This window comes from Doryrhamphus excisus, chromosome 21, assembly GCF_030265055.1.
Source record: "Doryrhamphus excisus isolate RoL2022-K1 chromosome 21, RoL_Dexc_1.0, whole genome shotgun sequence".
Classification (NCBI taxonomy): Eukaryota; Metazoa; Chordata; class Actinopteri; order Syngnathiformes; family Syngnathidae; genus Doryrhamphus; species Doryrhamphus excisus.
The window spans coordinates 14,011,831-14,034,085 of NC_080486.1; the positions used below are offsets into that span (position 1 = coordinate 14,011,831).

The 22,255-nt window shown below is 48.1% G+C and overlaps 1 protein-coding gene across 4 annotated transcripts in view; it reads right to left on the minus strand.

Moving 5' to 3' along the window:
- LOC131109074 (uncharacterized) overlaps positions 1-21,423 on the minus strand; it is a 128,752-nt gene extending 107,329 nt beyond the window's left edge. For all 4 annotated transcript variants that reach the window (XM_058060643.1, XM_058060645.1, XM_058060647.1 and 1 more), the window contains exons 1-2: positions 21,065-21,423; positions 19,455-19,623 (exon numbers count right to left, since the gene is read on the minus strand). Coding sequence is in view for 3 of the 4 variants with exons in the window: in XM_058060645.1 (XP_057916628.1) it covers positions 19,455-19,623; positions 21,065-21,091 (196 nt within the window). In the remaining variant the exon portion in view is untranslated. The remainder of the gene's footprint in view (positions 1-19,454; positions 19,624-21,064) is intronic.
- Positions 21,424-22,255: the final 832 nt, after the last annotated feature.

Sequence of the window (22,255 nt, forward strand, 5' to 3'; positions counted from 1 at the left end):
TTACTCGACACGGAAAATATAGCCCACTCTCACGGCGAGCCAGGCCGCTTGGCACCAATTGGCACCAATTGGCACCAATTGGCACCATGGGGGCGCACACTTTGAAGGAGTCGTACACACAGGAAATAATGTTCAAATAGCCGACCAATCACAGCCAATCACGGCTGGACGAGACTCCAAACTGAAATGCAACAAAGAGCACAGCTGGAGAGCAGCAAAGCATTTCCGAGGGTGAAGGTGCATGCCGTGTACTCGGGATGTGTACACGTTGGCAGGTCTGCTATAGACTGCTACAGAATGCCCTGTCCTCCTAACAGAGGATTAGCTTTAGCCTCCTGCTGTGCCGCCAATTTGGCTCCATCACCCGAGGGCAGAAAATGGCATTCAGCTGGAGGTGTACTTTAACACATTATTACACATTATTACATATTATTACACATTATTACGCTTTATCCTGGAGACAGAGTGACATAGACTGGCACAAACAGGTTTAGGCCATCTCGCTTCAGCGGACTTGAGCCCGCCCGGGTGACGGAGTGTCACTCCCAATCAGCCGGACGCTGCTGACTGACAGCAGCGTCCTGGCCGGCACCCTCATCAAATCAATTTGTCCTCGCTGGCAGGTGGACACAAAGCGGCTCGGAAAGTCCGAGCTCGGTGGAGGCAAACAATTGTCCGGAGGCGGCGGGCGCTTCTATTTGTCACCAGATCCAATCTCGCGGCGCCAGAAAAGCCATCACATGCACTAACGAGAAGTCGCAAACAGTGGAAGACTCAAAGATTACACCCACTTTTGCAGTAAACGGAACGCTGCCGCTTCTCCGTTACAGCAGAGATTCGCTCCATAAGAATATGCTTTTGGAATTGTGGAGGAGCAGACGGGAACGTTTGAGAAATACTGCTCCTATCCAAGGCACGGGCAGCACCTTCCTTCCTCCCTTCCTTCCTTCCTTCCTTCCACTCCAAACTCCTGTCCCGCTTCAGCCTCCACATCTGCACGGTAAACATGAATCCCATTTGACGGTGTCCTTTTGTGGGCCGGTGTTGGTTGGGGGGGGGCTAAGCTGATGGGGGTTTTGACTGCGGCACGAGTCACGCTGATCACGAGGTGACGGGTGGGTGGCTGAAAGGTTTACCCCCCCAGGCGTGATTACGTAAAACACCTGCGCCCCCCCCCCCCCCGCTGTCAGACGAAGGCATACAAATATTCCCACGCCGTGTCACCAAAGCCAACGCCGGCTGTCACGTGGATTTCAGCTTGCCTCTTTAGACGCCTCAGATATGAATTTGTGATCATATTTGCCACGTTGAGAGGCTCCTGGGGGACCCGGGCAATAATATCACAGACGAGCCAGCTAGTTAGGAACGTCCCCGCTGATTCCAGCAACTCATGCTAGCAAGGAAGAGTTTGTTCATCTAATCCAGCGAGTCTTTCAAACATGTGAGGGAACAATGGCTTTATTGACAAATGAATCGAGTGGCGAAGAGGAGGACGATGCTTTATTTCCCACAAGAGAAGAATATTTGAAGAGGGGAATGCTGGCGACATTTCCCCGGAGGAAACTTAAATCTTTAGCTGCTGTGGATTTAGTTGCAGTGACAAGACAAAAGACTGACTTAACCTCGGCTAATCTGGCCGCCGACCATCAAACCTGGTTTTTCCAAAGCCTCCGTTTGCGTACCACACACGGCGTTCCACCAAGATCTGACCAAGCACGGTCAAACCGTGGAGTGATGTGCCCAGGAAAGCACCCTGGCATTGTTGACTCGCATTTTTTATTGAGTGCAAATGTTCGGAAATTGACTCCATTGACTTCCAGAAAGAAGTCAATGGAGGATGCAATTTGGCAGGAATTTACAGTTTCAGTAATCGTTCTTATTTTGGGTGTCTGAAACGCATACTTTGGGGTGGGAAGGGTGGTCGTCTCCCAACCTGATTTTGGACGTTTTGTACTCGGGGTCTACCGAAGGAATAACTTCGGGAAAGGTACCGCTGCATCCGTTCCAAACGATTTGGACGGAAAGCAGTCAAACACAACACGTTTGACTTTGGAGGTTCTGTGGCCTCGCTCTTCCCGGTTTGGTTCTGTGACCAACTGGCGCCAAATTCCACTGATGACGCAATCCACTGAGCCGCCCTTTCCTCCTCCAAATACGAGCGAGCGCACGTCAACGCTAAAAGGTTGGCGCTGGCGTTAGTTAAAAGCCCGCTGCGCTGCGCTCGCACAATGCCTCCAGGCGTCTTTAAAATCCTTCGTTTCACACAATTAGGGTCAAGGCTCTTTCATGGCTTTTGATAGGCTTGTTTTTTCCTGGCTGCTGAAAACCACTTCCTTTCTTCCCGTCTTGGCGATGTGAATGGACGGGCAGTTGGCTGCTGTTAGGAGGTAATTACGTCGCCGTTCCTTCATCCAGCCCTCGACTAGTCGCTGACACCACAACTTGACAAGCTGATCCGCCTGCGAGCAGCCATTGCCGAGAAAGTTCACTAATGGCCGCTTCATCATCGCCATGGCAACCTGCTGCTCCAGACGAAGAGGCTGCTTTGGATTTTACTGACGTCCTTCAAAGCGTTGAACTGTTTGAACCCAAAGATGGAGTCCATACTGAGCTTAAAGCAGCGACCTCTTGAGGCCACAATGGACGAAAGAAGTCGTCAGAACAACAATAGAGCTGAAGGAAAAGCAGCGGTCGGTCGGTGATGAAGCACAGGAAGCTAAGCTGGATTCTCTCGTCCCGTTTGGTATTCAATCAAACACATCGAACCCGTCCATTCCCAATCCCTGCACGCGTGGCCATGCCGACCGGGAAGCACCTGCTTTGAACAAGCATCCGTTTGGCCGGGGCGTTCCGGGATTAGCGCCGCTGCTCTCGGAGAAGCTTCAGGGAAGGAAAGAGCGGCGCGGCTGCTAAGCTTCTTATCTCCAGAAACTACGACTGTTCTGCATTTCCTCCTCTGTGACCACACAATGACACCATTTCACGGGATCCTTCCCATTCCTAAACAAAAGTCTGCATCCCGTATTGAGCTGAAACGGGACCCGCTTTGTCCCGTATAAAAGTCAGAACCAAAAATAGTACAATGTTGATGGGTTCCGTTGGCAACAGCTTGGCAACAGCCTGCCGCAGGCTACGCTAATCGATGCCAGCATGTCTGATCGCTCACCCATCAAAAGCACTTTTATCTTTATTTATTCTCATTACCTTGGCTCTCACTGCCCCAACTCAGCTAGCCAGCTAGCCAGCTAGCCAGCTAGCCAGCTAGCCAGCTAGCCAGCTAGCCAGCTAGCCAGCTAGCCAGCTAGCCAGCTAGCCAGCTAGCCAGCTAGCCAGCTAGCCAGCTAGCCAGCTAGCCAGCTAGCCAGCTAGCCAGCTAGCCAGCTAGCCAGCTAGCCAGCTAGCCAGCTAGCCAGCTAGCTCAACTAGCTAGCCGACTCAGCTAGCCAGCTAGTTTGCCAACTCAACCAACCTGATAGCCAGCTCAACTACCAGCTGGTTAGCTAGCCAGCTCAACTAGCCAACCCAACTACCCAGCTAGTTAGCAAGCCAGCTCAACTAGCCAACCAGCTAGTTAGCTAGCCAGCTCAACTAGCCAACCAGCTAGTTAGCTAGCCAGCTCAACTAGCCAACCAGCTAGTTAGCAAGCCAGCTCAACAAGCCAACCAGCTAGTTAGCTAGCCAGCTCAACTAGCCAACCCAACTACCCAGCTAGTTAGCTAGCCAGCTCAACTCGCCAGCTAGCGAGCCAGCTCAACTAGCTAGCCAACTGCGTGAATGTTAGCATGGAGGGCTCTGCTAAAATGAATGTTTTTACATACATTATTATTATTATTAATATTATTATTATTATTATGTTTAGTTCCTGTCCATGATGCATTTCTGAACTGATGTGACCTCCTCCATATTGTACGGTAGCGGCCCAAAATGGGCTGTCCTCCTATTTTGTTAGCATCGCTTGTCGAGCAAGACAATGATGCCTGTTAGCTTTGTGAGCAAACTAAGTTTAAAACGTCCGCGTCTGACCTTTGACCTGAGAAAGAGGAAGAACCCTTCCTTTAAACGTTAGTAAAGTGCTGGAGGATACACAACACGGCAGCTTTACGGTACTTTGGACGCGGCGGCATGTAAAGCAGCGCTCGTGTTTACGGCGGCCGAGAGACCATCAGACACGCTCTTAATGGCGCACCACCACATCAATCAATGATGCGCACAAACAACCTCACTTCCATCCCATCATCTTTCCGGGAGGGAAAGACAACGGGATAAAATGGCTTCCTTAAAGCATCCTTTGCTGCGCACGTTGTGATTTGCCAAGTGTGTCGTAACGTGCGCTTTCTTTACTCCATCCTTTTGAAGCAGCGAGGCCGCGTCTTCTGAGGGAAAAGCTATCCAGATATTTACTTTTAACTTCTGGAGCGCTACCTGCTAAAAGCTGCTTATTAGCCTCCGTGCACACACACGTGCACACAACGCGCACACACACACACAGCACTGTATAAGAGGGGGGTTTGATGCTCGAGGCTCATTATTAGCAGTGTTGCTAAACAGACATCATGGTGCCTACAAAGGAACGCATGATGAGAAACTCTTTTACCACTTTTGTTGCTCCTTTGCATTTCAACATTTCTCAGCATTCCAACACAAATACATCTCCACAAATACGTCTACACAAATACGTCTACACGAATACGTCTACACGAATACGTCTACACGAATACGTCTACACGAATACGTCTCCACAAATACATCTCCACAAATACGTCTCCACGAATACGTCTACACGAATACGTCTACACGAATACGTCTCCACGAATACGTCTACACGAATACGTCTACACGAATACATCTACACGAATACGTCTACACGAATACGTCTACACGAATACGTCTACACGAATACGTCGTCTACACGAATACGTCGTCTACACGAATACGTCGTCTACACGAATACGTCGTCTACACGAATACGTCTACACGAATACGTCTACACGAATACGTCTACACAAATACGTCTACACGAATACGTCTACACGAATACGTCTACACAAATACGTCTACACAAATACGTCTACACAAATACGTCTACACAAATACGACGTCTACACGAATACGACGTCTACACGAATACGACGTCTACACGAATACGACGTCTACACGAATACGACGTCTACACGAATACGACGTCTACACGAATACGACGTCTACACGAATACGCCGTCTACACAAATACGTCTACATGAATACGACGTCTACACGAATACGTCTACACGAATACGTCTACACGAATACGTCTACACAAATACGTCTACACAAATACGTCTACACAAATACGACGTCTACACAAATACGACGTCTACACGAATACGACGTCTACACGAATATGTCTACACGAATACGTCTACACGAATACGTCTACACAAATACGTCGTCTACACGAATACGTCTACACGAATACGTCTACACAAATACATCTACACAAATACATCTCCACGAATACATCTTCAAGTTCACGCTTGGAGACTAGATAGGACACTTCTAGACTAGACTGGAGCTGTCCTATCTAGTCTTGAAGCCTGATCTGCTAGGATGAGATGTTCCCATGTGGTGACCATTTGGCCTTTGTTCTGTCAGTACTACAGTACATGTTATTCAAGTATCAGAGAGTAATGATGGGTATTTATTTTAAATGGAGTTGTATTGTGTATTGCCGTAGTGGCTAAGGGAAGTGTCTTGTATCTGCAGTAGGAATTGACCAGCTGGGTCTGACAACCAAATGAAGGACGGCCCTCCAATGGGGCGCTCTGCTGTCCAAATGGGGCCACTGTTGCTTTTAACTGTACATTCTTTAGACATTAGCGTCCATTTGTAACACGTGTTCATGCTCCGACCTCCTCCAAACAGTCTGCTCGCTGAAACCGGCGACTTGACGCCCATGAACTTCCTATCAATGCTGGCATATTTTGGTAGTAAAGCAAGGTGGCCCACAGACACCTTGGAAGTGACCTACCCCCGCCAAGCGGCCACTTTGCATTCGGAGGTGCGCGTCTCCCCTCCCGTGCAACATTAAGTCAGGCCGCCCCCCCACCATGAATAATTTGCCTGCCTTGACCTCTACCAGATGATAGCCACCTAACACATGCAATTACTGTCTTCTGGACTTGCTAAACATGGCCGACGCAGCCTCCTCCGGCATGCCTGCCCCGGGCGCACCAGACCAGGAGGACGCCGCTATCCCGCCTTTTTCCTCCTCATTGCCGAACAACAACATGCAGGACTTCCACCATTATGTTACTGCAGCCAAGCGCCATCGCCTTTCAGATTAACATTTGCCATAAAAGTGTCATTAGATTAGATTCCAAATGAAAGATTCTGAGTATAAAATCGAGCCAAAACCTGCAGGTCAGCGAGGATGCAAACACGTGAGCATCCACTGTATATTATTTCAGATCAAATGTCAGTCAATAAGCACAAGGTCACGGCCCCTCTCGGACCCCCCCCCCCCCCTTTTAATTAAACAGCTGAAAATGCGGAGGAGCAGAAAGAAGCCTAGCGGGCATCAGCGCTAGCAAAGCAGAGTGGGCAGCTTGATTGACTAAGGATTTTTATGTCAGGGTGGAAGGAGCGATATCGTGTGCGGGGGGCGCGGGGGGGGCGGGGGGGCCCTGCGCTCCAAACCTGCTTTCTTTAATCCCAGCAGAGGCCCGAGTCTACTGACAGATCAGGAAAGTGCAGGCGAGAGATGAGCCTGCCTGCCAATTACCTCCACCAATAAAGAGCGCTCGATGGCTGAGTGACAGCCGCCCGCCCCCGAGGACCTGAGTGGGCCGGCGTTAAAGCCGAGCATCGCAGGTTCCATCGCTTACATGCGACTCAGCAACAAGCACTTTGGCGGCGTCGGCGGCCCGAGAAGGAAACACTCGAAGGCGGAGCGTTTCATGGCATTATTTGATTGACACGGTCATGTGACTGACGGGAAAGCAGTCGCTGGTTGACTTCCATTTGCCGTCACATGATGAACACCAGGACACGCAAGATTTAAAGCCATCCACTTCACCACCCATACAAGCTTAAAAAGAAGTGAAGCGCTGTACATGACATTAGTACTAGTACACGAGTACTACCAGGAGAGCAGATTCCAGAGGGGAAGGAACCACCTGCTGTGGCCCAGCAAGGTGCCCTGTATTCGGGTACAAGCTCCAAGCAGCCGGTGTGCAGCTATGGAGGTCTCTGGTAAACCTTGTCCCCTTTTTGGACGCATGCCGAGGTCCAGAGACTACATGTACTCGTTGGCACACCAAAGGGGGCGTTGCAAAGGAGGGAGAGACAGGGGCACTATACTGCTTAGTTATCACCATTAGAGAGGACCAAATCCTTTCACATGATGGACACGGCTTAGACCTTTCACTTCCTTTTCCTTTGACCAATGACGAAGGGTGATGGTCAAACGCACCTAAACAGGAAGTGGCGTTCTAATAATGAGTTGTCCTTTTCTTTTCCTGCAGGATGAATGGGAGTGTGTACTTAAACCTGCGTGTGTATTCATGTCTATTCTACCTCCCATTTTGGCACCATAATAAATATAATATAAATATAAATAACTAAAAATCACAATGCAAGGACGGGCTGTACGCTGTTGGAGTTTGATTCCCATTTAAAAAAGAGGTCGGCGTGACTCAGGTGCAAGTCGAGCTTCTGAGGAAAGGAGGGCATCAAACTTCAGATAAGTGGAAGTCAAAGGGAGGTGAAGAAGAAGAAGAAGCAGCCCCCCCGCCGACTTAAGTGTCCGCCGCTGGAGACGCCGACTGTTCGATGTCACCGGTGGACGTTGCGAGCATCAAAAAGCGACCGCCTGTGTCTCTAGCACTTTGGTGCCAACAAAGCGGTCCCGAACCGGCCAAGGAGACGACGTAGCATCATACCCACATGAAGGAATACTGGAGGAGGTCGCTGAGGTCATCGCAGCGCTCGGGCTGTCTAAGGCCTTGAACCAAATTCCTTTTGTTCTGCTTTACGGATCGATTCCCAAAGCAAATCTCATTAGGTGTTCCGGTGAGGAGCCTCGTGCATCCTATTCCCCCCGTGCGAGCCCGCCGACCCCCCACCAAAATCAATGGCAGACAATGAGGGCACGCTGCCAAAGCCTCCATTGAAAATGATAAAGACGTTCCGTGCGTTCCAAAAGGTGCAGTGGAGGATTGCAACGCAATTGGAAGCTCCAAGAGCCTCACCTGCGTTCTCCCGAAGCTAAATGAATACTTTCCAATCCGTTTTGTCTTCCTAATGGCTAATATCATCCCAAGATTAGCTTCCTGGCTTCCACCAGCAGCGTGTTTCTCCCAGCGAAATGAAGCCGGATACGTTCCAAAGTCGTTCCGCGACCGCCGCACGCAACAAATTACATTGCCAATTACTCGAGGTGACGCGCGGCGCCGTGCGTCCTGTCAAATTAGTTTTCTCATTTTCTCTCCTCTCTGGCCAAGAGAAACAAGATGTTTCATGATTCCACACACCTTGGGATCCGCCACAGGAATCACCGCAGCCTTTTATGGAGGCACAAGGAAGGCGGCAAAAAGCGGGAAAAGATTCTATCTATGGGACGTCCCGGCTCGACAAACAAGATGCCTTCCCGCCACGGCAACGGCATTCCGGTTTTAGTGTCAGTCTGAACCTCAGTGACTACTTAGCATGCCTTCATGTTGAAAGACTGGGTAGGACAGCCTCCGGTAGGACAGCTCCATGGCCTCTTCCATCCGAGGGGGGTGAAGGAACCCCCCCCAAGTCCACCAGATGGATTGCTTGAAATTTGCCAGTGTAAATATGACCTCATGCCGCGCGAGTGCGTTTTCGGTCGGCGTTGGCGTGAAACACGGCACGTCAGTCTTTAAAAGGTTGAGCTTAGTGTTAGCGTTAGCTCTGAGTCACGGGACTTGGATAAAAGACTTTATTTAACATCCTAGCGTCAAACCACAAAGGCGGCTTGTCACACCGCCACCAGCTACGTCTCAGCCCAGCGTCATTATTTCATCCTGCCCACCGATCAATTCACTTCACTTCCCTCTCCCCCCTCCTCGCCTGTACCCCTGGTGCGAGGCACAGGCTTCAGCCCTGACTTGTGATGGCAGGATGCCACCAAGGTCAAAGTAGCATGCGGGGTTGACCGAGGTCCTTCCAAGCCGATTCCTTCCACGTCCAAATGGCCCAAGAAGACTCTGTTGGAGTGGGCACCTTGGAGGATGGTTGACCCCAGACGGTGGAGAACTAGGACTGACCCATCACACCTAACCCTGGCCCTGATCCTAACCTTGAAGGATCTTCCCAGGACAAACACACCCGGTCTACATGGGTGAGCGTTTTGTCTTTTTTCTCCTGCCTGTGACTTCCTCACTTGTAACCAGACGTTTACGTTTCATTGTGCGTGCTACCACAAGCTCCACGAAAAACCCAGATGACACACGACAAAACTTCCTGCTACTTGGTCGAGGCTACGGGGTGCTGCGGCGTCCAAAAAGGGGACAAGGTTTACCAGAGACCTCCATAGCAGCACACAGGCTGCTCGGGGCCTGTGTCAGAATACAGGACACCTTGCTGGGCCACAGCTGGTGGCTCCTTCCCCTCTGGACTCTGCTTCTACTGGTAGTACTCATGTACTAGTACTAATGTCATGGTATTTCACGATACTCTGCTTCTACTGATAGTACCCATGTGCTAGTACTAATGTCATGGTATTTCACAATACTCTGCTTCTCCTGATAGTACCCATGTGCTAGTACTAATGTCATGCTATTTCATGACACTCTGCTTCTACTTATAGTACCCATGTACTAGTACTAATGTCATGGTATTTCACGATACTCTGCTTCTCCTGATAGTACCCATGTGCTAGTACTAATGTCATGGTATTTCATGACACTCCACTCTACTTATAGTACTCATGTGCTAGTACTAATGTCATGGTATTTCACGATACTCTGCTCTCCTGATAGTACTCATGTGCTAGTACTGATGTCATGGTATTTCACGATACTCTGCTTCTACTGATAGTACTCATGTGCTACTACTAATGTCATGGTATTTCACAATGTTCTGCTTCTAATGATTGTACTCATGTACTAGTACTAATGTCATGGTATTTCATGGTACTCTGCTTCTACTGATAGTACTCATGTACTAGTACTAATGTCATGGTATTTCACGATACTCTGCTTCTACAGATAGTACTCATGTACTAGTACTAATGTCATGGTATGTCATGACACTCCGCTTCTACTTATAGTACTCATGTGCTAGTACTAATGTCATGGTATTTCATGGTACTCTGCTTCTACTGATAGTACCCATGTGCTAGTACTCATGTCATGGGATTTCATGGTACTCTGCTTCTCCTTATAGTACTCATGTGCTAGTACTAATGGTATGGTATTTCATGATACTCTGCTTCTAATGATAGTACTCATGTGCCAGTACTAATGTTATGGTATTTCACGATACTCTGCTTCTACTGATAGTACTCATGTGCTAGTACTAATGTCATGGTATTTCACAATGTTCTGCTTCTAATGATAGTACTCATGTGCTAGTACTAATGTTATGGTATTTCACGATACTCTGCTTCTACTTATAGTACTCATGTGCTAGTACTAATGTCATTGTATTTCACGATACTCTGCTTCTACTGATAGTACTCATGTACTAGTACTAATGTCATTGTATTTCACGATACTCTGCTTCTACTGATAGTACTCATGTGCTAGTACTAATGTCATGGTATTTCACAATACTCTGCTTCTACTGATAGTACTCATGTGCTAGTACTAATGTCATGGTATTTCACGATACTCTGCTTCTACTTATAGTACCCATGTGCTAGTACTAATGTCATGGTATTTCATGGTACTCTGCTTCTACTGATAGTACTCATGTGCTAGTACTAATGTCATGGTATTTCACAATACTCTGCTTCTACTGATAGTACTCATGTGCTAGTACTAATGTCATGGTATTTCATGACACTCTGCTTCTACTTATAGTACCCATGTACTAGTACTAATGTCATTGTATTTCACGATACTCTGCTTCTACTGATAGTACTCGTGCTAGTACTAATGTCATGGTATTTCATGGTACTCTGCTTCTACTGATAGTACTCATGTGCTAGTACTAATGTCATGGTATTTCATGGTACTCTGCTTCTAATGATAGTACTCATGTACTAGTACTGATGTCATGGTATTTCACGATACTCTGCTTCTACTGATAGTACTCATGTGCTAGTACTAATGTCATGGTATTTCACGATACTCTGCTTCTACTTATATTACCCATGTGCTAGTACTAATGTCATGGTATTTCATGGTACTCTGCTTCTACTGATAGTACTCATGTGCTAGTACTAATGTCATGGTATTTCATGGTACTCTGCTTCTACTGATAGTACTCGTGCTAGTACTAATGTCATGGTATTTCACGATACTCTGCTTCTACTGATAATACTCATGTGCCAGTACTAATGTCATGGTATTTCACGATACTCTGCTTCTACTGATAGTACTCATGTGCTAGTACTAATGTTATGGTATTTCACGATACTCTGCTTCTACTGATAGTACTCATGTGCTTGAGGGTTATGAGTATGGGTATGAAAGAAGGTATTTTTCAAGGCTAATGAAGATGTGTTGGGTGTCAGCACAAACGTTTGGCAAAGACCGAATGGCAGCACGAATGAATCGTTCAGCCAAGGAAAGACTCCCAGGACTCCAACCACGGAGCAGCTCATCCAAAGTGTGGTCAAACATCAGAGGAGGCCAACTTCAGTCTCCAAAAAGGCTCAGCACATCCAACGCTGAAGAAGAAAGCAGCAATGGAAGAGTCATTGAAAGAGAAATATGGAGCTTCTTCTCCCAGGACGCCACCAGACGCCACCCGCAGCATCCCCCCATCATTTAGGCCCCCGATTGTCAGCAGCAACACAAAAGTCAATAGCCGGAGCAGCAGGCTACTTGCTTACTTTCGTTCCATCAAGACCCCCCAGCTAAGCCGAGCAGAAAACACGTCATTAGCTGCCTTCGCCGAGCTCCGGCTCAGGTGCGGAGATACCATGTACATACCAATCATCATCACTTAGCATTCTCAGCAGATGCACGCGGACTTGGACGTGTCAGGTCCCACATGAAGATGTTTTCCTACTTAATGAAACGTCAGTCAAGCTAATGAAACGCTAGAGCGGACCACCCGCGGGGCCACCCCGGACCCGTCTGCTCCCACTTCACCCGTGTCCTCTGCTGCCGCGGTCGGCCTCGGACCGCGTGTGCTCCTTTCATGCAAATACACCTCAAGCTAGCATGGCCGGGACATCATGTCCTTCCGTTTAACGTCTGGAAAAATACCAAGTTAGGTTCCTCGTCCTTCATGGACTTCACCTTCACCGAGATGCACTTATGGGATCACAATGTTGCACTAGGGAATTGTCCAAGGTACATTCACCTCACAATATTTCATGCTACACCCAACTGGGATAGGCTCCAGCATTGTCCACAGGTTCCAAGTATGGCTGTCAGGATGCACGTGTCCATCATGTACGACCACAAAGCCTGTCAGTGGCTCCGACCTCACCGCCGCCAACCAAACGTCATGTTGACATATCTGAAGCTTTTCAGGTTGGGCAATAAATACGTTCCGTGGTCAGTAGTTCCATGACTTGGGGAAGTCGCTAGTAAGTACTAAGACAGGTCGTTATTCTTTGCAAGTCATTTCCCCAACACCGCAAACGCCATCCATCATCGTTTAGAAAGACCAACATGTCGGGCTTCCACGAGGTCAAAGGTCATCGATGGCCAAACCAGGAAATACGTTTCCGCCATACGTTGCCAATGCTAAGCTCCACCGCCGTATTGACGAACCTTGACGACGGAGGCGCCGTCGTCACTTTTGAAAGACGTTAAATTGGACATTGACCCGCCGGACCAAACGCGGCCCTCAGACCACGAGGAGTCACCAGAAAGGTTTAAAAGAAATCGGCAACTAATCCCATTAAGGCGACAAACATCATTGGCCGGTGTTAAAGAGTTCAGCGGGGCTAATAGGTTTTTTATCGATTGGCATCGGGGTGGCGCAGGTAAACAAAACGTTTCCCCGACGGGGCGTCTTGTGTGGACATTGTGGAGCAAACGTCAGTCAGCTGCTTAGTGGGAGGAGTAAATCAACAGCGCCGATGATTAACCATCACTTCGGTATTGATACAAGGCCCACAGAGATGTTTGTGCTGCCAGATAAATATCGCTTTTATCCCGGCTCCGGCTGGAGGAAAAATGCCGCCTTTTCCCAGAGGGGCCGTGGCGATGGAGCGCCAACGTTGTGCGGGGCCTAACGACGCCGTTATAAGATTGCGCTCCCTGACAGAGAATGCACTTTATCTCCAAGGCGGCTGATTCAAAGAGATGTCTTTCTTAGCGCCGGTGTCAGGGGTGACGTTTGAAGACGCCCCGCTAAAGTGTGATGTTTGGAGACGGGCCGCTCGATAGCTCCCACGCTGACGGCGCCGCTCATCCTTCAAGGAGAGATGTCGCAAGATCGAAGCCGAGAGATTATGATGCGTCGTCAGCCGTCGGCGTGCGGCCTCTCGCTGCTTATCACAGCATTCGAAACGCACTGGAGATGTTCACCGGCGTTCCTATCGCCCTCATTATCCCTCACGTGGCTGGGAGAAGGCACGGATCAGCACCGTCGTTGTCGGAGAGGAATATACGTGGTGACAAAGAAGAGCTGCCGCTTCCCGCATGTTTACTCCCGCAACCAAAATCATATGATATCAATCGTGTGACAGATTCAGCCTTGGGTTTGTGAGAAGAGCGGGTCAAGAATCAAGTATGATGCTGAGGCTTCCTGCCGTCAATCGACAGCCGCAGACCCCCGCTATCGTAATGAGGCCCGTGGAGACATAAACAAGCTAGCGTGGGAGACCGTATCATTACTAGCTCATGCTTCTGTGCGGCGGGCGGCGGGCGGCGTGCTGCGTCGGAATCCTTCAGATGGCTTTCATGTGTTGGGCCCATGATTCAAACGTTGACATGTTGCTTTCTTGTTACTCCTTTTCAGGCATCCGCACAAAAACATCCTGACGTTCAGTAAGGACTTTGTTTTCAAGTGCAGACAGGAAGTGAAGGAATATCTTCCTGCCGCAACATCATCCACCTGATCAAAGAAAATAAACATTTTACACCGTATTGGTCCTTCACAGGACAGAGATGGATGATGGATGCTAAGATCCAGTGGTCTACCACCAGGACGGGACCTGTTGCCATGGGAACTCCAAATGGGAGGTCAAAGGAGACCCCCCCCCTTCATGCTCTGTGGGGGAGAAGTACTATATTTAACAGTGGGAACAAGGAGGAGGTGCACAGCCATGATGTGCTAAGATGAGAAAGTGGTCCACGATTGTACAACCTAGCTTCCGTCAATCACACCGTAGAGTGGCGGTGGATCTGACGAGTCTTTATTCGGTTTAACCGACGGGGTTCATTCTGGACCTTTCAGCATCACGCTCCGTTCGCCCTCTAGAAGATAATGAAATATGCAACATGCAACTGGCTTTGCCGGGCCTCCACCAGTCCGCAGGGACTCAACGGCACAGATGCCAAACACTCCAGCACCCCCAGGAAAACTACTGCTGGTTTCTTGCCGTCCATATGATGTTGTCGTACATATATTGCTTATTTTGTCTTGGTGCCCATTTGGCTTGTGCAGCGCTTTGTTTTCTACTGAGGATATAAAGTCGGAATCAACAAATATTCACGGCCTGACCAACTTGGGAGTTCCAGTGAATCTTTTAGCTGGAACTGACGCCATGCAACGTTCTAGGGTTTCATCACATCCTCACCCGTCAGCCTCGCCTCCAAGAGATGAGCGACACAAGCATATTCATAGCTACAAGTCAGGTAAAGCTCAACGCACCGCCAAAAATGGCGCCATTCTCGCATGTGGAAGCAGCTAGCTAGAGAAGCTTCCAACTGAGCTTCCAAAATCTGCCGCCAACAATGAAGGACCAAAAGACAATAGCATTGATGCAGGCGAGGTGCATCCACGGACTCCAGGTCGTTACGTAACGAGGTTTTTGCTCTAAGATCTCTGAGCTACTGAACCCGGCGGCCGAGAGTCATTAGCATGGAACAAAGCCAAGTGGCCGCCATTCAAAACGACGCATGTCCCAATCACACGGCCAATCAAGCTGATTGAAAACAAGCTAGCGCGCGTCACAGCGGACTGATTGTAATTGCAGGTGTTTGCTTGGTGACAGGTAAGATGCCAAGGACTCCGAATCAGGACTCCATTCAAGCACCTTTAAGAAAGCCCCTCGTCTGTCTGCCATCACGGAAAGCGTACGCCACGTCCACCACTTGTCCACTCACCGTGATTCCTTTCCTGTTAGCGGCCAGCTATTTGTTTACCTGCCATCAGATACCTTTCCTCCAGGAAGGCGCTGCAGATGCACGGCTGCTGTGTCAGCCGTACGCCGGCCATCTAGCGCCGGCCTGATAGCGACACACACAAGAATGTCACTCACACAGCAAAAGCTTTTCCGCTAACTACCAAGCGTGGGGGGGGGGGCAGGGAAGGATGAAGTGCAGTACATCTTTCTCCCGTTGTTTGTCTGCCCTTCCACAATCAGCCCAGATCATTAAGTGGGATCGATAAAGCTCATCCAGAGAAGATGAACCTCTAAATCAGATACAAGAGGAGCATGATTCAGCTCCAGAAGCTTCCATTCTCTCATCAAGATGCTCGGCGTGACAACAATTTATCGAGCCGACGTACATGTTCTTGTTCAGCGTGCCGCATGCCAACTAAATGTTCTGCCTCGTGAGACCCAGGCTCTTTTCTTTTTAATGTAGTGCGCTGGTGTGGAAATATCCCCGGGCCGTGTTGTCTGTGGACCATAAATCACGCAGTAAAATCATAGGTGTCGGCCCAGAAGCCATTGTAGGTCTAGAAATGTTTCCACCGGGGAGCTGATCCAGCCTGCAGGTTAGATGATTGGAGGAGAGCCGCTGTCCTATTTATGAAAACATTTAGTCTGGACTTCTTCCTGGGATTCCTGGACTGTCATCCTGATTAGGTCGGCCGTGATGGCCAAGCTTCTATTTCACAGCGCCACAAATAACTCCACCTAAGCCTCACACTACAACGTACCCCAACCCGGTACCCAACCCCGTACCCTTAATGGCGGCGTGGTGAACCCCATGTATAATATCATGGCCTTCTTCTCCTTTATTACACTTTTCAATTCATTCATCAACTTCTCCCAAAAATGCAACGTTATTGTTGTTTACTTTGTTTCTGCTATGACCTCGTTAGCTAGTTTTTTCCTTTATTTGTTTGTTTTCACTTCATATGATGCCAGTTTTTGTTTAGTCTAAATGGCCCCCAGCTGCACTTTGGACACCCCTGCCTTCGACCCACATAAAATGTTGGGGTTCCAATAGGCTCCAGCTAAACAGGATACAAATGGATGGATGGATGGATGGATGGGTGGATGGGTGCATAGATGGATGGATGAATGGATGAATGAATGGATGGATGGATGGATGTAAAGATGGATGGGTGGATGGGTGCATAGATGGATGGATGGATGGATGGATGGATGAATGAATGAATGAATGGATGGATGGATGGATGTAAAGATGGATGGGTGGATGAGTGCATACATGGATGGATGGATGGATGAATGGATGAATGGATGAATGGATGGATGTAAAGATGGATGGGTGGATGGGTGCATAGATGGATGGGTGGATGAGTGCATAGATGGATGGATGAATGGAGGAATGAATGGATGGAAGGATGGATGGATGAATGGATGTAAACATGGATGGGTGGATGGGTGCATAGATGGATGGATGGATGTAAAGATGGATGGGTGGATGAGTGCATAGATGGATGGATGGATGGATGGATGGATGGATGAATGGATAGATGGCTGGATGGATGGATGAAAGGATGTAAAGACAGATGGGTGGATGGGAGCATAGATGGATGGATGGATGTTTGGGTGGATGGAAGGATGGAAGGATGAGTACCAGAGTACTGTCCAAGGCAGCAGGGCCGCCAACGTTGTGTGTCGTATCTGCCTTGGTGAGTCTGCTAAAAGCCAACATCCTTTCCAGGAGATCCAGCATGTCAAGTATCACACAGCATGAATGATAAACGTTCACGGGAGCCGAGGAAGCACACGAGGCCTCATGGTGAAGACGGAGTCACAATCTCCACATTGGCACATTAGCTTCCACTCCCCGCCGATATGGAAAAGCAACGGCAGGAATCTTTGACTCCATTTGTTGGACATGTGTAATTTGAGGCGCTTGGCTGTGATCGCCTGAAGACTGGCCACGATCGGGCTGCGCTACGCCGAGCCCTTTATGACAGAAGCAAGAGGCGCTCCTGGTTCACACTTCATTACCTGCAGTAATGCGGCGGCACAATGATGTATGGAGCTCTTCTACAGCTCCAATCTCGCTTCCGGCACAAACGCTCCAACAAACTTGTAAAAGGACTACAACAAAAGTGCTTCATCGAGCCACTGGAACTTTTTCATTCCCTTCCAGCGGGGCAGAGGCGTGTTTATTACACGTGCTCCGTATCGGCTTTCTAACCCATATCAACCGATACCGACATGGAGGCCCAAGCTTCCTTCAAACTAATGGCAGATGCCATAACCCCAACATGTGGAACCAAAACACTAACATCTTGTCCTACTATCAACCAATAGGACGGCCGAGTCCTGATACCCCACAAATAAGAAGATTGGGGCGCCTTAACTCCTCATGGCAGCACCTTACAACCGTCTCATGGCATATTTATAATCCAAAGAACAATCTAAGAACCAACTAAGTGCAAACCACAGACATACAGACTACGTCTGTGCTATAGCAAGCTAGTTGCTGTATGGAGCACGACGCCATCAATCGCACGTCAATATCATGATCAGCAAGAAAAAACGATACCAACTCATTTTTACACCAATACTGCCATCAAATACTTATATACTGTATTTTCAGGGTGAAGGTCACACTTATAATAATATTAATATATTGATATCATTGAACTTGGGGTGGCACGGTGGTCTAGGGGTTAGCGCGCAGACCTCACAGCTAGGAGACCAGGGTTCAATCCCACCCTCGGCCATCTCTGTGTGGAGTTTGTATGTTCTCCCCGTGCATGCGTGGGTTTTCTCCGGGTACTCCGGTTTCCTCCCACATTCCAAAAACATGCTAGGTTAATTAGCCACTCCAAATTGTCCATAGGTATGAATGTGAGTGTGAATGGTTGTTTGTCTATATGTGCCCTGTGATTGGCTGGCGACCAGTCCAGGGTGTACCCCGCCTTACGCCCGAAGACAGCTGGGATAGGCTCCAGCACCCCCCGCGACCCTCATGAGGAAAAGCGGTAGAAAATGAATGAATGAATGAATCATTGAACTTCATGTGCTACATTCAAGTGAATCTGGGGTGGGTGGGGTTGTTTTTCGCCCTTTTGTTACGGGGTACTTTGTAAAACGCTGTAACTATACTTAGCGATAAATCTGATGACGTAATTGATGAGCTCCGCCCCCAAACGGAAGTAGGTGCTGACCATTAAAATGACCCACCTTGGTGACCGGCTGGGAAGAAAGCCTGCAATGTCTCGGCCCTCCATGTTTGACACCCCCGCTCTACGTTGTTGGAGCCACTTCAGGTTCGGATGAGACTGTTTTTGTATCCGATGCCGATGTAGCAGCGCTACCTAGCAACCAAACAGCACGGAGATGTCTAAGGTGTTGTTGAAGTGGAGAAGGTTTGATGTCAGAGAGCTGTTCATTGAGAAACGTAGCGCGGCCGTGCCGGGGATAAATGTTGAATTTTACAGCATGTTAAATGATGTTTTGCCATGAATATTTGACGTGAACGTTGCGGCGTAGCGGCGTTTCAGCAAAGTGTGTCATATATTTGTGACAATGGGAAGCCAGTCCGCTCGCGACTTCCTCCTCGCTTCAGTGGCGTTCACGGCCCGGGACCTCGCCAGCTCTTGTTTTATTCCCACTTCCACTTTTACTGGTCTTTTTTCATGACTCACCTATTTCTCCCCCCCCCATGAGAATGTCACGCTCCAAGTTAATTGGAAGTGTGCAGATTGAAGATACGGTCATAAAGATAAAGGAGCTTTGGAGGATGATAGAGAACACGGTGTTGGAATCTTGAAGTGACTTGGGGGTGTGTGTGTGTGGGGGGTGGGGGGGGGGCAACGTATGGTCCTCGTGTGATCAAATCAATTATGTCTCGTGTTAAGTCGGATGCCAGGGATGCATCAGCACGTGTTTCTGTAGATATCCCATCATCCCTCCCCCCTCCGAGCTCTCCTGCTAGCCGGAATGTTGATCGTCTCCTTTGATTTTATATCAACATTTACAATAAAAATGACCGACTCACCACGTGCTGGATCGCTCTTTGTTGTGGCGGCGACCCCGGATGCAGAGACCAGGACCCAAGTGGAGGGGAACATGCCCTTAGTGATAGACGGCCTGCAGTGTGGGTCCGTGGGTCCCTGGGTCCCTGGGTCCCTGGGTCCTTGGCTCCTTGGCTCCTTGGGTCCGTGGGTCTGAAAACAGGACAAGAAAACCAGGAACGATAAGGGCATGGAACAGGAACGCCACCAGACAGGACGTGACAGGAATGGGAGTCACAGTGTAGATGTTGTATTTACATTTCATGGTGTGTTCAAGGACCGCCAAATAAAATGGGAAATAAAAAAATATATATATACTTCTTAGTCCCATTCATTATAATTTCATCTTTAATTAATCAGGTAACATTCTGGTGTCCAATGAAGAGATGGCCAGTTATGGCGGCCATCATAGGGACGAATATAAATATAGGAATTGAACCCCATGATATTTCCACACTATTGCTCATGCATTTCATGACATTTATATTCAAATTGCATAACTTGCTTCAAAAGAAAAATATCTTGCTGCTCTCCAGATGGTGCTACCGTAGAAAGACACTTCCTGTATGCAGTTTATATACTAGTAGATACGCTACATGCTAGTATATACGCTACACGCTAGTATATACGCTACACGCTAGTATATACGCTAGATACTAGTATATACGCTACATGCTAGTATATACGCTACATGCTAGTATATACGCTACATTCTAGTATATACTCTACATGCTAGAATATACGCTACATGCTAGTATATACGCTACATGCTAGTATATACGCTACATGCTAGTATATACGCTACAGCTACATGCTAGTATATACTCTACATGCTAGTATATACGCTACATGCTAGTATATACGCTACATGCTAGTATATACGCTACATGCTAGTAAATACGCTACATGCTAGTATATACGCTACATGCTAGTATATACGCTACATGCTAGTAAATACGCTACATTCTAGTATATACTCTACATGCTAGTATATACGCTACATGCTAGTATACACGCTACATGCTAGCATATACGCTACATGCTAGTATATAAGCTACATGCTAGTATACGTATATGCTACATGCTAGTATATACGCTACATGCTAGTATATACTCTACGTGCTAGTATATACGCTACATGCTAGTAAATACGCTACATGCTAGTAAATACGCTACATGCTAGTAAATACGCTACATGCTAGTATACACGCTACATGTTAGTATATACTCTACATGCTAGTATATACGCTACATGATAGTAAATACGCTACATGCTAGTAAATACGCTACATGCTAGTATACACGCTACATGCTAGTATACACGCTACATGCTAGTATACACGCTACATGCTAGTATACACGCTACATGCTAGTATATACGCTACATGCTAGTATGTACGCTACATGCTAGTATGTACGCTACATGCTAGTATATACGCTACATGCTAGTATACACGCTACATGCTAGTATACACGCTACATGCTAGTATATACGCTACATGCTAGTATATACGCTACATGCTAGTATATATGCTACATGCTAGTATATACGCATGTAGGTCCCACACGGCGTAGCACAGGTTAGCATCAGGACCTTTGAGAAAGAATGGCAGTTTGTCATCCTTTGCGGGTTTATTGAGCCGTTTTCTTCCCGAAGCCGGCGGCGGTGAAGGCGGTTGGCCGCATTCACTCTGACGTATAAACATGCAATTTTAATCCAGGCGGCAAGGTGAGGCAACGCAGCGTTTGATCAGCACGGAGCACTTTGAAGCCTGAGAAGGACCTGACGGGAGAGAATCCAATCCATCCATGATTATTTCATTCACTGCGTGTCTTAGTAACCGAGCCGCTTTATTCCTCCACACATTTCATGCTAAACTTATCCTAATCATTTTTCCAGAAAAGGGAATATTATGAGCAGAGTGTTTTTAGACTATAAAATGGTATCATTCCTTTGATACGTCGGTACGTCTTCCTACATCTACGACTTCTCCGCATGTTGTGATGTCCTCCATCGCCTGCAGCTGATATTCTCCAAAAAAAGCATCATCACATAATCGCTGTATCGTGATATGATTAGATATCATTATGGTTGATAACATCCTATCCCGGCCGTACCGTGCGGTCCTCCAATGTGTTTTTAACGAGGAAATCCTGTGTCGCAGCCTCACACCAGCCTCACGTTGGCAGAGATCAAATAGCGGCGATTATCCCTCCATTAACCTACAAAGGGCGCCAAACAACGCTCACATAAGAGCATCAAAGCAGCTCCATAATAGCGCCGTGTCGGCCCGAAGCTGCAGCCAGCGCAGAATAACAATTATTACTCCCCGGGGTGCCTGGATGGAGGCCGGCCACGTTTATTAGAGGGTCAGCAACTTGGCGGAAGGAACGCTGCCTTTATTTTCAGTTCGAGACCAGACCACAAAGGCTGTCCTGACCAGGTGACACACGGCCAGTCCAGTTCACGGGTAACGTTTACTGCAATCACTTCTAGCTTGACACGGCCATCAATGTCAGCAGCAGATGGATCAGCTTTAGAAAACCTTTTCCTTATTTTTCTCGAGCCGTTGCTGCCTCCTTGTTGACGGAACTGCTGTAATGGATGATGCAGGTGGACCCTCAGGTGGACCTGTTCGGACCCGTCCACCCCTTCCTAACGCTATGGACCATTTGGGCTGCATCCCCTCTTATCATATTAAAGGCAAGATGAAAGATCTTTGGGAAATTATTATATAATACTGAATAATGTACACCATCATATCCTAGCATGTACTAGTACATG